At 48.6% G+C, this 14,091-nt stretch overlaps 1 protein-coding gene across 6 annotated transcripts in view; it reads right to left on the reverse strand.

The window, feature by feature from the left end:
• XPNPEP1 (X-prolyl aminopeptidase 1) overlaps positions 1 to 14,091 on the reverse strand; it is a 51,898-nt gene that overhangs the window by 18,990 nt on the left and 18,817 nt on the right. For 5 of the 6 annotated variants that reach the window (XM_070780804.1, XM_070780807.1, XM_070780809.1 and 2 more), the window contains 6 exons: positions 9,535 to 9,598; positions 8,044 to 8,148; positions 4,665 to 4,757; positions 4,199 to 4,342; positions 2,430 to 2,525; positions 234 to 315 (listed from right to left, as the gene is read on the reverse strand). In XM_070780804.1, coding sequence (XP_070636905.1) covers positions 234 to 315; positions 2,430 to 2,525; positions 4,199 to 4,342; positions 4,665 to 4,757; positions 8,044 to 8,148; positions 9,535 to 9,598 — 584 coding nt within the window. The remainder of the gene's footprint in view (positions 1 to 233; positions 316 to 2,429; positions 2,526 to 4,198; positions 4,343 to 4,664; positions 4,758 to 8,043; positions 8,149 to 9,534; positions 9,599 to 14,091) is intronic. The other variant, XM_070780805.1, reaches the window with a different exon arrangement.

A 14,091-nucleotide genomic window follows, 5' to 3' on the forward strand; every position in this document is an offset into this window, starting at 1 on the left:
ACTTATTTTTTTATCTTCTAGCACTACCAATAATTTTCAGGATTATTAGAGAGGCAGGATATAAATTAATAAGTATTGTTAAGGAAGGCAGAAGGGAAAGGGAGGCAGGAAAGGGCAGGAGAAAAGCAGGACCCTGGCGCACATCAGGCGGAGACCAGTGGGCCCGGGCCAGGGTGGTGGACTGGGGCTCCAAGGAGCTGGGGAAGACTTTCAGGTGCGGGGCCAGCACTCACATGATCGTCTCTAGTCCTAAGATTGCATAGGAGAAAAATACAGGATTGTGCTCTACGTCTGATCCTCGGAGATTGAATAGCCCTGGAAAAAAAAAATTCCTGTCACCCGCCTGACTGCGAGTTAAGGGGCAGCTGGGAGGATGCAGGGAGCGCTTCCACTGGCCGGGAAGGGCAGGGTAGACCTCTCAGAGAGGCCAGGAGCCTCCCTTCCCTGTCTCGCCTCTGAGCTGCAGTTGCACATATCCACCAGATGAGGGCACCAGAACTGTGTCTTTCGCTGCCACATCACCATCCCGGGAAGGGAACGGAAAGAGTTATTAGTCAGAACACCCGAGAATTGCCCTCCAGACAAAGAGTTGAAATGGTCCACCCAGCGGTGACCCGCCAGGCCTGGCCTTGCCGCAGAAAAACCTCTGGCACTCCGAAGTACAAGGGCGGGAGCCAAGCACTCGCTCCCTTCTGAGGCAAGAGACTGAGGGTAGAAAAACGGAGACCCACCCACCAGGGAGGCCAGATGAGGCCCTCTGTGTAAGGGTCAGGAGCCCCGGGGAGGCGGAGCTTCCCAGCAGAGGAACAAAAGCAGTGAGTCAGTGGGACTCTGGGCCCATGAATGAAACCCGAGCCGGCGGCCCACCCGGAACCACGGCTGGGTGGAGGACCTGCATGGCCAGTGTCAGGGCCCTGATGAGGTCACTGCGTGCTGGAGAAACTAGAGGGACCGGTGCTGAGCACAGCTCTCATCCCAGGCCTCCCGCAGCCTAACACTTGCTCTCCTGACGATCAGAGTGCAAAAAAGATCCTGGCATCAAACGCACTGCCTCTATTTGAAAACCATGGCTTCTTCAAGTACAGCATGGAGGCAACATGTTTTACCCATCAAACCCAACTAGCATTCTTTTTAAATGATAGTACCTGGGGTCGGTGAAAGTGTGGCAAGAGGGATGTATTCATACATGCTGTGCAACCTCTCTGGCAGGTACATGGCAATAAGGTCAAAGGCCCTACCATGCACACACCCTCCAGCCCATAACACCACCTCCAAAAGCTGAAAGAAAATTATCAGAAACCAAGACACAGATTGCGATGCACCAAGACTTTGATGGTAGTCCTGTAATACAATCATGAGAAAATGTGGAAATAACTCAAAGGTCATCCTGAGAGGAATGGTTAAGTAAATTCCACTATAACCACATGACGGGATATTTAATATTCACTTAAAATTATGTTTATATATGCTTAGAGTAAATAGAGTGGAAAAAATCAAGTTACAAAATTATATATGCACAGAAATGTTAACTGATTTTGTGCAAGAAGATTATAGGTGACTTTTTTTTTTATTTCTACTTGCTCTGTACTTCCCAGATTTTCCACAATGAAAACAGGGGATATTTAAATAATCAAGGGGAGAAATTAGCTTCATATGTTATTTTCTCTGATGTTGATGTTATTAAGTTAATTAGGAATATAAATCACTGATACACGTGACAAAGTTTGGGGGCTAGGCATTAGAGATTGTGCAGTAAGCCATCTTTCTCTAGTGAGAAAATAAAAAGATAAAGCAGTGTCTCTTCTCAGGTACCTTGGGTCAAATCCAGTCAGGAAATAGAAAAAGAAGGTTCAACCTTATTCATTCAGGTTCTAGAAGGCATTGAACAATTCCATGAGGATAGTCTAAGATCTAAAGATTAAAAAACTGCTATTGCACCAAAAGGTTTGGTGAACTTTCAGCTCCTGAGTTTTCCGAAGTAGAAGTATTTCTAGAACATCCTCATTGTGAAGAATCTGGGATATACAGGAGAAGTATAAAGAAAAAAATATCTCCTATGAGCTCACTTCCATACCTATAGAGACAAACGAATGTTAACAGACACAAAAAGTTCGGAGAAAGCGCCCCTGCTCGGAGGTGTCACAGTCCTGAGTAGACTGGCCAGAGGGGGACACCACCGCATATTCAGCATCAGCGCCTCGCTGTGATACTGCTCCAGACCAACCACAATCTCCTCCCCAACGCCCTGTAATTCTCCATCCAAAATAATCCCTTCTCCATCCCACCTGGCATGCCATATACCCACTGGTGATGGTCTTTTGCTTATTCTCTGACCATGCAGAAAACTGAATTCTGTGAGCACACAGATTCCCAGAGAACCAACTGAGAGACTGGGTAACACACCCCAACAGTGAAACCAGAGCACTCACACGCAATCTCATCCAGGGCAGTGACCACAAACCACACGACGTTCCTCTCAGCCATTTTCAACCGAAGGTCTGCAACCTTGTCCTTCCAGGAGATGCCTGCAAGAAACAAACACACTTGCCACTCCAGCCCCTGGTCTGGTCCCGGGGACTGTTGAGAGCCAAGTGAAAGAGCCCATTCCAAACACTCTTAACCAGCACCACATCCAGGGAGCATGTTATCTGAGCGGACAGAATGCCTGGATACCAATCCCATACAAGAGAAGTGACTCCGTCTAAGCTAGTTGACTATCCAGAGCCCAGACTGCCTCACAACAAAATTAATCCATTTGTTCATTCAACAAATGTCTATGAACCATCTCTCCTGCCCAGGCATCAATATCTGCAGATGCTTTACTGGTCACTGCAGTTACAGCTCTGAGCTACACACAGGCCCTGTCCTCATGGGGCTTACAATCTGGAAGGGAAGACAGATAATTAAACCAGCAATTAGTTACACTTCTGTATAAAGACTGCTGCCATAGAGGAAGCACAGGGAGCTTTGAGAAGACGCTAACCAGCAGAGAGAACTCACCGAATCTTTAGAGGTCAGGCAAATATCACCCTCTACCTTACATTCTAGAGCTTCAAGACCTGCCTTTCAGTGCTAAGATCTAGGAATTCTCCACAGCCTGTTTCAGTGCGACTACCACTTCCAAACCACACACGCACTGTCAGACATACTCCTGTGGGCCCCAGAGAAGCTCACCACCACCTGACGTGAGACAGCACTTGGACCTCATGGTACAGCCACCTGTGAACAGGGCAGGCATCTGTCTCATGCACGCAGCCCCTGGCAGCGCCCTGCACATGGCAGGCACTCACGTGTCTACTGACCCAAAGTCTCACCAGCCAAACCTGCTCTCCCTGCTCTGTAAAGAACAGGTCAGAGCCTCTCCTTCAGTTCACAGAATCCAAAGCATGCTGCTGGACAATGTTTAGCTGACCCAGGGCCCCTCACTGGACCCATCCCCCTCCCCAGTCTGCAATACCCTCTGTGAGAGTGTCACAAGGAAGCAAGCTGGGGGCGTCCCCACAACCAAACGCTGCTGTGACGATCAGCTCAGGAATTCTGCTTAAAACTTGGCTGAGAGTCTGGATTGTAATGCTTTCTTCCCAGGACCCCTCTGGGCAATGTGCCTGCATTCCAGACATCCCCGCTCCACCTCTCCTCTGCTGTTTCTACAGCAAGATTCACTCCCCTCTGCCCCACCTCCAGGCCTTTCCCTCTGCACTCCTCACTCTTCCATAAATCCACACTTTCATCTCCCACAGACTGTTCACAGAACTTGCTCCTCACTCACCACTATCACACAAGCCAAAGAAACCCACCCACTCCCCAAAGCCTCTACGGCAGAGGACAGATAAAGGGCAGGGGGCCTGGGAAGGTAAACCTACAAGTGCTGGCAGAAGAAAAGGACACGGAATCTAGAAACCTCTAGGCTCTGTGTCCAATATCAGATGCATGAGAGGGGCAGTGAGCAACTGAATGGTAAAAAAAAAAGCCATCTCAGCAGCACCCATGGGTCTGCCCAGAAGAGCTCTGCGAGAGTTAAACTATGCCCAAGCAGGTGCCAACAGTGGAAACAAACTGAACTCCTGCTGCCCCAATGCCCCACGTGCCCGAGCAGGGCCAAATCCTCCCATCAGCTCGATGACCTGGCTCCAGAGGACTTGCGTTCAGGTGGAGGGGACGATGGCCAGGGCCTGCAGGGCGTAGCCGTGGTTCTGACCTGTGTAATCCAGGCCCAGTGTGATGAGCGGTTTGCAGGGACGCTCGGGGCGGTCTGTCCAGATCTTGTCCACTAGGTTGTCCTTGACAGGAATGAGGTGGTGGCCAGCACTTCTCAGAACCTTGGCCATCTTCTTCCAGTAATCTGAGGAGAAACACTGGTGGTCTAGCTGTGAACTGAACACCCTCTACAGGCAGCAGGGCTCTGAGAGCCTGGCACCTTCTGACAGGCGATCCTGCTGTGAACTGAACACCCTCTACAGGCAGCAGGGCTCTGAGAGCCTGGCACCTTCTGACAGGCGATCCTGCGGCCCTCTGCTAACTCTTCTCCTCACCCTGACCTCCGCTGTGACCTCATGTCATGCTGAGCCCCCAAAGGTTCCACCACCCACAAGCAAATAAGGAGGCTGGGGAGGCATCTAGAACCCCAGTCCTCACCCAAGCTGGCAGGGCCTCGGCTTACTCACCTGTAGGAATGATCAGTGGGTCTACACCAACCCTGGATCCTTCAGGAAGTACACTCACCAGCCAGTCTTCCTGAGTTGGTGTGTCCTTCAGACCTACAGAGGGAAGAACTGATGAGAAACAACTCCCAGGGATCCTGAGCTCGCTATCCTACCCAGAAGGGTGCAATTCGCCAATAGCATGAGAACAGGGTCTTTATCAAGCACCTTCTTTAAAAAGGATTGACAGCACTTGGAAAATCTGAACTTCTCTTCATCCTGGAAGGCTAGAAGAAGAGTTAGATGCTATAAAAGGAAAGCATAAAGTAAGATGGTATATAAGGGGAGGGTGAGACAGAAGAAAGAAGCAGGATTTTCCCTGGACCCCTGGTAAAAGGCATCCTGGGAATCACTGCAACACAGGTGCATGATGTCATCCCGAAGATCATCTCTTCGGCCTTCTGTGACTTCCCCACTAATGGTGATGAGAGAATGAGTGGTGAGACGGTGCAGGCGGAAGCTCAGAGTCCCCCTTACGTTCCACCCAGGTAAGGCAAACACACGCGCAGGGCTCTTGCCTCACCTGGAGGGCATCATTGCAGAGGAAAGGCCCTGCCAGACAATCAGCCTGACTGGAGGGCTGAGCTCAAGTCTCAGCAGCAGAAACCTATCCAAAGACTGTAAGAGGAACGCACAGGAACCCAACATCGTGTCTTTAACTGGCTCCCTGGGCTTTCCAATTACCAAGAGCACACAACCCTTTCTGTTTCTAAGAGACTAGTCATAGGACACGGAGTAAGCTTCACAAAAGGAACTACAATTATTTGTGATATCCCAGTTTTTCTTTAATCCAACCCAGTATATCTTGTACATTTCAGATGTATACTTTTTCATCAGATTTTTGCTAAACAATTAACAAACATTTCGGTAAAATATCAAAGAGTGAAAGTTCACATATTCCAAAACAGTACTGACTTCTACTACCTTCCCTGAGTACTGATAACCACATAACGGACGGTCAAAGGTTTATAAAGAAATGAGCTCACGAATCTCAATTCTAAAAGCCTGCCTAGAAACTGCACTGAGTGATTTTCCTATCTGATTCTTTCCTATTTTTTCCTCAAACCGCTAAACAAGCCAATTATTAAGCAAGTTCCTTGAATGCCCCTAGTATAACTTTCACAGGGTGAAGTCATATCATCTCCTAGCAGACAGATGCTGGGCAAAACCCCAGGGATCAACCACTCCCCAGCCACACCCACCAGAACCTCCCTACACAGGAGAGCCAGTGAGGAGGCGGGCTGCGGGCAGAGGCTAGAGACGGCTTGGAGGGAAGAAGGACTCCTCCCCCAGGGCTGGTCTAGGGAAGAGGCAGATAGTATTTGCTCCTCTGACACTCTAACCCCCAAAGCACTGACATATCTTAACAGCTGGAGTATAGGCCCCAAAGAGAGATGCTCACATCCCAGGAGCACATTAAAAGAGACCCTGGGGTGCAAGCAGAAAGTATCAGAACTTCCATTTGTACTTCTTCTGAAAAATTAAGATATTAAACTTTGCTTGTATCTGAAATACACATGGACATAGCACATGCATCTAACATATAAACAAATATACATACATGCTAAGGGCGCATGAACCAGCAACAGAGAGGCATGTAATCAAAAAGTACGAAGGCCTAGAGGCCTATCCACTTCTAACAGCCCCACAATCCCGAAGGCCTGTGCGTGTGTGTGAGAGAGAACGCAACTGGGACAACACCAACCTGCAGTGTTGACGTTTCTATATTTTAAAAGAATTTTGAGAAACCCAAGTTTAAAATAAACCCATTGCCAGGATAAAAACATTCTTAATTCCTCCCTAAGCCAAACATTCATACATGCATATGGAAAGTGTGTGGAGCATGCAGGCGTGCGCGCGCGCGCATACACACACACACAACCTCAGTAATAGATCCTGGGGTCAGCTCAACTCAGTATCAACAGCCCTCTGCTCCCTGAACTGTGAGTCTGGTAACAACCCGATTTCCTCATAACTTCCAACAACAAACAAGAAACATCAGGGATTTGGCCTTTTCTCCTCTTCCTCACTCAGCCCTGGCAGCTGCTTTCCCCTCCTTCTATTGTCCAAGTTCAAAATGCAGCAGGCTGCACCTTTGTACAATCACTAAAACCATATTTCAAAAGACTACTCTGATGACAAGGAAAAATATAGCACGCAATTAAATGAAAAACCCGTGTACACACACACACACACATTATCCTTATCCAATAAACACTGAGCTCCATGCTTTCCATATGTTATTTCTTTAATCCTTGCCATTTTATGGTACAATTATCATTCCACTTTATAGATGAGGAAACTGAAGATGAAGTAACTTGCCCAAGAAAGCTGCAGACCCATGCTCTTGCCCTGTGGCTAAGCTGCCAGGATTCTCAGAGGGAGAGCTTCCTAGCTCGGCTGCCAGGGGCCCCTTACCTTCACCTCATTTAAAATCATGAGGCAGCAGAGAGCAGTGGGAAGGCCCCCAGGGCATGAGTCAAAGGCACAAGGTCCTCTCTGGCCCTCAGCTACTCCTCACTGAAACGAGGGTTCTGAGCCAGGGCCTTCCAAAACTGAATGCGTGATGGTATGTATATAGAAGCCTGTCACTTCCTTGTTCTTCCTTGTACCATGAACTGGACTGTTTCCCCTCAAAATTCATACATTGAAACCCTACCTCACAACGTGACCAATGTTTGGAGACAGGGGCTTAGGAGATACTGAAGGTTAAATGAAGTCATACAGTAGAATTCTAATCCAGTAGGATTGGTAACCTTCTAAGAGGAAGAGAGAGAGAGAACCATGTAAGGATAAGTGAGAAGGTGGCTGTCTGCACGCCAGGAAGACAGCTCTCACCAGTCTGACCACACTAGCACCCTCATTTCAGACTTCCAGCCACTAGCCATGAAAAATTAAATTTCTGTTGAAAAAATAATTTTTCCCCCCAAAACTTTAGACTTTTAGATTTCCAACCACCAGCCATGAAAAGATAAATTTCCATTGAAAAAACTCTCCCGCCAAAACTTTAGACTTTTTATTTTGTATTGGGGTATAGCTGCAGTCCATGGGGTCACAAAGAGTTGGGTACGACTGGGCAACTGAACAACAACAGCCGATTAAAAATGCTTTGGTAGCTTCAGGTGAAGAGTGAAGGTACTCAGCCATACATATACACGTATCCCTTCTCTAAATTTCTGTTGTTTGAGCCACCCCATCTACGGTAGTTTGTTACTAAGACACCTTGGATTCTAAAAGCGGTCCCTGATCCCATAAAAGGGTTAAGATCCAGAAGCCCTGAGGAGCTCCAGGGTCTCCTCCTGAGCCAGCCAGCTAAGCTTGAGATGGCTGTGCCTCTACGCACCCATCTTCATGAGTGTCCAGTTGCTGTCCATCTGCTTGGCAGCCTGGAGAAAGTAGCGCCCGTCAGTCCACATGGCCGCATGTTCTTCTGTGACGATGGCTGTGCCTGGAGGAGGGGAGCAAAGGAATGAGAGAGGTTCCTGACAAACACCTAGAAGCTGCCCAGAATGGCAGCAGGCAGGCGAGCACAGTGAGAGGCCCCAGACTCCGTTTGGCCCCCCACCCACCCCCACTTTGAGGGGAGCAGGTAGGCCTCTGACTCCAAGGAAACCTCCAGGCAAGAGAAGATGGTACCACTGACAACCAGCTGTGGCCCAACCGCTGAAAGCAGCAGTCTGGAGGCAGCCCGGGTACTGGTCCCTGCATAGAAAGGACCCCATGTGCATGACGTGAGTCAAGGCCAGGAGGACAGAGGTCTGTGGACAGAGGGCCAGGAGTGAGCTGGAAATGGTTCCTGCTCAGCAATCACAGCCACCTGCTCCAACAAACGCCCCAAGGGAGGTGTTTTGCCTTTCCCAAGAGAGACCACCTGGGCGCTGTGAGCATTCAGGGAGATGCAGGGAGTTTATATCTCCACCTCTACCCACCCTCAGCTCCCACAGGCCCAGAAGAACTCAGGGTTTTCAGCAGAGGTGTCAGCCTAAACCAGATGGAATGTGCCAACCAACACATGCACCTACATCAATGGAAGCAGTGCGCTAATTGTGAGAAGAGAGGCTCCCGTCAAACCCAGCCACTTAAGAGGATGGGAGCCTGAAGGGGAAACCCACCCTGAAACTCAAGGGCGCAACAGCTCTTGGAAAATTAATGCAGCGTGCCAGTGTAGCTCAACATTAATCTTTATTATTCAAGTTGAAAGGGAAAGGGGAGAAACCAAGAGTTAAGCGCTTAGAGAAATACAGAGGACCAAAAAGCGAAGGAAGGGGTCCTGAGGATGCCATTCATGTCCCATTTCTTATCTGCAGTGCCAGTTACGCAGGGGTATTCATGATATACTTATCTGTGTGTATGTTATATTTAATAAAAAGTTCAACAATATTTTTTTTGGCTGTACTGGGTCTTCATTGTGGCAGGCAGCCTCAAGAGCCTGCAGGCTTCCCTGGTTGCAGCAGGAGGGTTTGGCTGCCCCAGGCATGTGGGATCTTAGTTCCCCCACCAGGGATCAAACATGCATCCCCTGCTTTGAAGGCGAATTCTTTCCCACTAGATAACCAGGGAAATCACCCAAGACTGTTTTTAAAATAAAATTTTTTGACTTGAAAAGCAAAGAGTCATTAAAAAGAAGCATCATTAACACGAGAGAAGAGAGTCACTAACACGTAAGCTTAGGAGCTGCAGGCGCCGGGACCACGCCCCCTCTGCAGAGGGTCAATGGGGACGTCTGGTCTGTATTTTCTCTTTGGTTCTGTATCACAGACTGAAACTGGGTCCAGTTATTTTAGGGAGGCGAACACAAGTACCACAAGGACAGAGAGAGAATTTAGTGACTCACCTGCAGAGCCATCAAATCCAGAGACAAAGGCGCGCCGACAATCACACGGAGCAATGTACTCACTCTGGAAAACAGAGAGGTCAAGAAAGTGGACCTTGATCAGTCACAGCCCAGCAGGACCACAGAGGCTGGCAAAAGCTGGGCACCTTCCTTCAAGGAACTGACAATCTAGCCGAAAAGGCAAGCTGAACATTAAAAAAAAAAGATTAGTGCACGCTATAGGCGACCCTAATTAATTAAGGGCTAAAAGGGCTGCTCCCTTGAACCTCGATTTTTTTCACCTGGAAAACAAAGCAAGAGAAATAGATCCAAACCGCTCTTTCCTTGCTGAGATCTTACTCAAAAACAATCTGATAGCCTTCTCCCTTCCTTGCCACTGACATTCAGGCATCTGTTATTTTTCTGAAAAGCCTGAATTTCTGTTTTATGTGCCAATAACTCTCTAACTTAACTCTCTTTAGCTATCAGCTTATTTCTGAACTTCCTGTCTGTATCCCCCATCCAAGGCAGTGTCACCAATCTCTCCCACGCAGACCCTGTCCCTTCCTGTTAGGGAACAAATGCTTCCTCCAACCCAGAAGGCTTCAGCAAAATAAAACGTCATGTTCAAATCCAGGTCCTCCCCAGCCTCTGAATGGAATGGGATCAGGGAGAAGAAAGTAAGAGGTTCCATTCCTGGGGAGAGGGTACGAGGCCACAGTGTGTACTTTTGTGCCAGTAAGGCACAGAGACTCAAGGAACTTGTCCAAAATCACACAACTCAAAAGGAGCAGAGTCAGGATTTGAACCTGGGCAGTCAGCTCCAGAGCTCAATTCAAGCCCTGTGCCACACTGCCCCACTAAATACATCATCTTGCATCCTCAAAATGACTCTCCGGGATAAGACCAATAGCAAATTAGAAAATTGAGGTTCAAAGACAGAATCTTTAAGTAACTAACAGGCCAGCAGCAGGGCCAGGATCTGATCTGCTTGAGCCCAGAGCTGCTGTTGCTTCTGTCAGCAGGTTGTTCCTGAGCTAAAGGACCTGGCAGGGTTAAGAATGCTTAGGAGAGGGTGCTCCAGGGGCTAAGATTCTGTGCTTCCAGTGGAGGCGGCTCAGGTTTGATCCCTGGTGGGAGAACTAAGACCCCCAGTGGTGCAACCAGAATGCTCAGGATAGAGAAGGGCGGGGAGGGTAGGCACTGGCTGGACCCGAGGGCATTTGGGGACAATCAACACAACATAGGGGGAAAACTGGCTCCCGGGTTTCATTCCTGCCACGTAGATGAAAGCCTCCCCTTTCACCAAGGCAGTCATAATTGCAGCCTCAGACCAGTCACAGACCATGACCCACAGAGGTGCTGGAAAGGCCACAGAGAATCACAATGGCAGCATGAAGGAGCTCTGTGATCTCTGAGCCCCAGCTGCCCTCCAGCAGGCCCAGTTACGTGCTCTGATGCATCTCCCCGGCTCTCTCAGCCTCAGTCCTCACTTCCACAACGGGTCGTTTCAGATGGTTGACTGCAACGGCAAGCAAATGTTTGATCCCCGAAACACAAAGGAACATTGACCAGATAGCACTAAGCACACAGAAAGAAATGGCCACCAGCATCAATGATGAACTGTAGAGTCCTTTGTTTATTAACCCAGTAATTATTGAGTGCAAGACTAGAAAAAAAAAAAAAAAGGCCAAGATGGGGGAGTGGGTTCCCACCCTTGTCCAAGTTCTGTTGTGAGGAATAGCAAGTACAGGTTCCGCACAACTCACCAGAAACCTGAGGGTACTGCACATACACAAGAGAAGAGATGATACCAATGTCTCCTTCCTGAGTGCTGAAAAAGCAGGAGAGAGGCTGGGAAAACTAAACCCTTGTGCTAACAATCACAGCACACAAGAGGACGCAGCACACAAGAGAGAAGACCCGGAACGGACACGTGAGTGACAACAGGTCCCCTTGGCTTGGGGCTCTCCCGCTTGACACACAGCAAGGACTGGGGTGAGGGGCTGGCAGAGAAGAACTGCTGACCTTGATCTGGCTTGGCTCTGGCACACAGGGACAGAAGAGTGCCCGCTCCCAACCTGGGGAAGCCTGGAAGGAGGCATGGGGCCCCCAGGGGTTTACCTAGAGTTTCTCTGAAGAGAGGTGGAATTAACAGCAGGTGGACGAGTTTGGTTTGGGATCAAGATGAGGGCTGGGGTAAGAATGTCTAGACATGACCTAAGTGGTCAACATGCCAGAAAGACATCGCTGACCGAAGCTGTCACCTTCACACCAACAAGGCTAAGCAGATGCCAGACAAGCACTGGCCCAGGCCTCCCCCACTTTCCTCAGCCATGAGGCTGGCAAAGCCTGGGAACATTCTCCCTAGAGAGCAGCAAAATGCCTAAAATACGCCAAAGCCCTAGCATACTAGGGAAAAGGCTCAAAGAAACACAGCCATTGGCTTTTTCTCCAAAACTATAATGTCTCTCCATCTTTAATACCCCCATCCAAGCCTCCCTCATCTCTACTTGGACCACTGCCCCTGCAATCCACTCTTAACTCACAGCGAGCTTTTCAAACTGTGTGTGTGTGTATATATCATATTAGCATGTGTCTATGTGTGTGTGTGTATATATTAGCATGTGTGTGTATATGTGTGTGCATCATAATAGCATGTGTGTGTGTGTATATGTTATGGTTTTCAAGGGGATGCATGCTTAGTCATGTCTGACTCTTTGTGACCCTATGGATTGTAGCCCACCAGGCTCCTCTGTCCATGGGATTTTCCAGGCAAGCATACTGGAGTGGGTTGCCATTCCCTACTCCAGCAGATCTTCCTGACCCAGGTACCAAACTCATGTCTCTTGCATCTCCTGCACTGGCAGGCGGATTCTTTACCACTGGCAGCACCTGGGAAATCACATCTTGTTAGCAGCATACTTACAACCCGTCAGTGACTTCCCAACACACTTGGGGTAAAATTCAGACCCCAGCACAGTCCCCAGAACATGGCTTGATCAAGCCCTGCTCTCCTCCCAGAACGGTCCTCCGACAACCCACCCATTCACAGCACTCCAGCCACACCACCTGCTTCTTGCTCCTTGCACTTTCCGATCTCACTCCTCCTTCAGGGCCTCTGCACACGCTCTTCCTTGTGCCTGTCAAAGCCTCCCTCTCATCATGGCACGGCTAGCTCCTTATATTTCAGGTCAGCTGTTGCCTTCAAAGAGAAGCTTACTATCCAGCTCCAGGAGCCACGCAGCCTCTTCTGTGTCTCGGTTTAGCACGTGCTCTCCTTCATGGCTCCTTCATGCTGTTACTGCACTGTCCTGCCCACCAGAATGTAACACCAGGAGATCAGGGTGTTTGTCTGTCTTGTTTGTCACTGTCCCTGAACAAGGCACAGGCCCACAACCAATACTTGTGGAATAAGTAAACAAGCAGGAAGAAAGATGAACCTTTCTTCATACTTCAGACTTTAGCCACCTCTTTGAAAATGGGGGAAAAGCTCCGAGGCAAGAAATGGAGGTGGCCTCTAGAAACTGGAGAAGACAAGGAAATGGACTGTCCCCAGAGCCTCCAGAAGTCACCAACCCCTGCTGATTCCAGCCTTCCACAGCTGGAAGATAATAAATGTGTGCCAGGATAAGCCACTAAGTTTGCTACAGCAGCAACAGGAAGCTAATGCTTTGTCCAACAGGAAGAAGACCAGAAGGGATTATAACTGGGGTTCTGAACTCATAAGCCGTAGGGTACGGCAGGTAAACTAAAAGAGTAAAGCAGGACAAGGGACTGCCTTTTCTAGAGAGCAGCTCCTACTCAGCTCTGATTCCTGTCATGCTGCTGTGTGGGCTCCACCTTCAGTATTTCAGGAGAGGCTAAATAGATGTATGTTCGTGAGATACCATCCCATTTTTAAATGTTGGCATCTAATTCAAACAATGAAATAACACACAGCCAAATAAAGCGTATCAGTAAGCTACAGGAAAAAAAAGAAAGAAAGCCTCAGCCGTATCTCATAATCCAGCTCACACTTGCCCCTTTCCACAAGCTTTCTGACCTACCCAGCTTTCAGAGACCTCCCACATCTCTGAATTTCACAGAACCATCCACATTGGCATTGATCCATGCCCCCCACCCTGGGTGATGATAACAAATAATACTGGCTAAGACTGCATAGTTGCCAGTAACTATCTTCATTCCCCCTAATTCTAATCTTAACAGCAGCTCTGGAAGGTATCATCCTACCTACTTATAGGTTAAAAAAAAAAGAAAAGAAACAGCAGCTCAGAGAAGTAAATTACCTACTTACCTCCCCAAGACACCACTGCTCTAAAAGCAGAGCTGAGATCTGATCTCAGGTCTGACATTCCAAAGTCCATGCCCTTGCCACATTGCCAAGCAACATCTTTTATTCTGTATAGAGACTGCACATCTGGTCTGCACAATTGGATTATAAACTCTGAGGGAACCAGGAACACAGGTATGCCCCCCATTCACCTCTATGTGAATTCACCTCTTTCATCAACCATGTGACAGGTGACTCCCACACCCAGGAATCAAACCTGTGTTCAAGCCTGGCTTCCGCACTTA

Source organism: Bos indicus, chromosome 26, assembly GCF_029378745.1.
Source record: "Bos indicus isolate NIAB-ARS_2022 breed Sahiwal x Tharparkar chromosome 26, NIAB-ARS_B.indTharparkar_mat_pri_1.0, whole genome shotgun sequence".
Classification (NCBI taxonomy): domain Eukaryota; kingdom Metazoa; phylum Chordata; class Mammalia; order Artiodactyla; family Bovidae; genus Bos; species Bos indicus.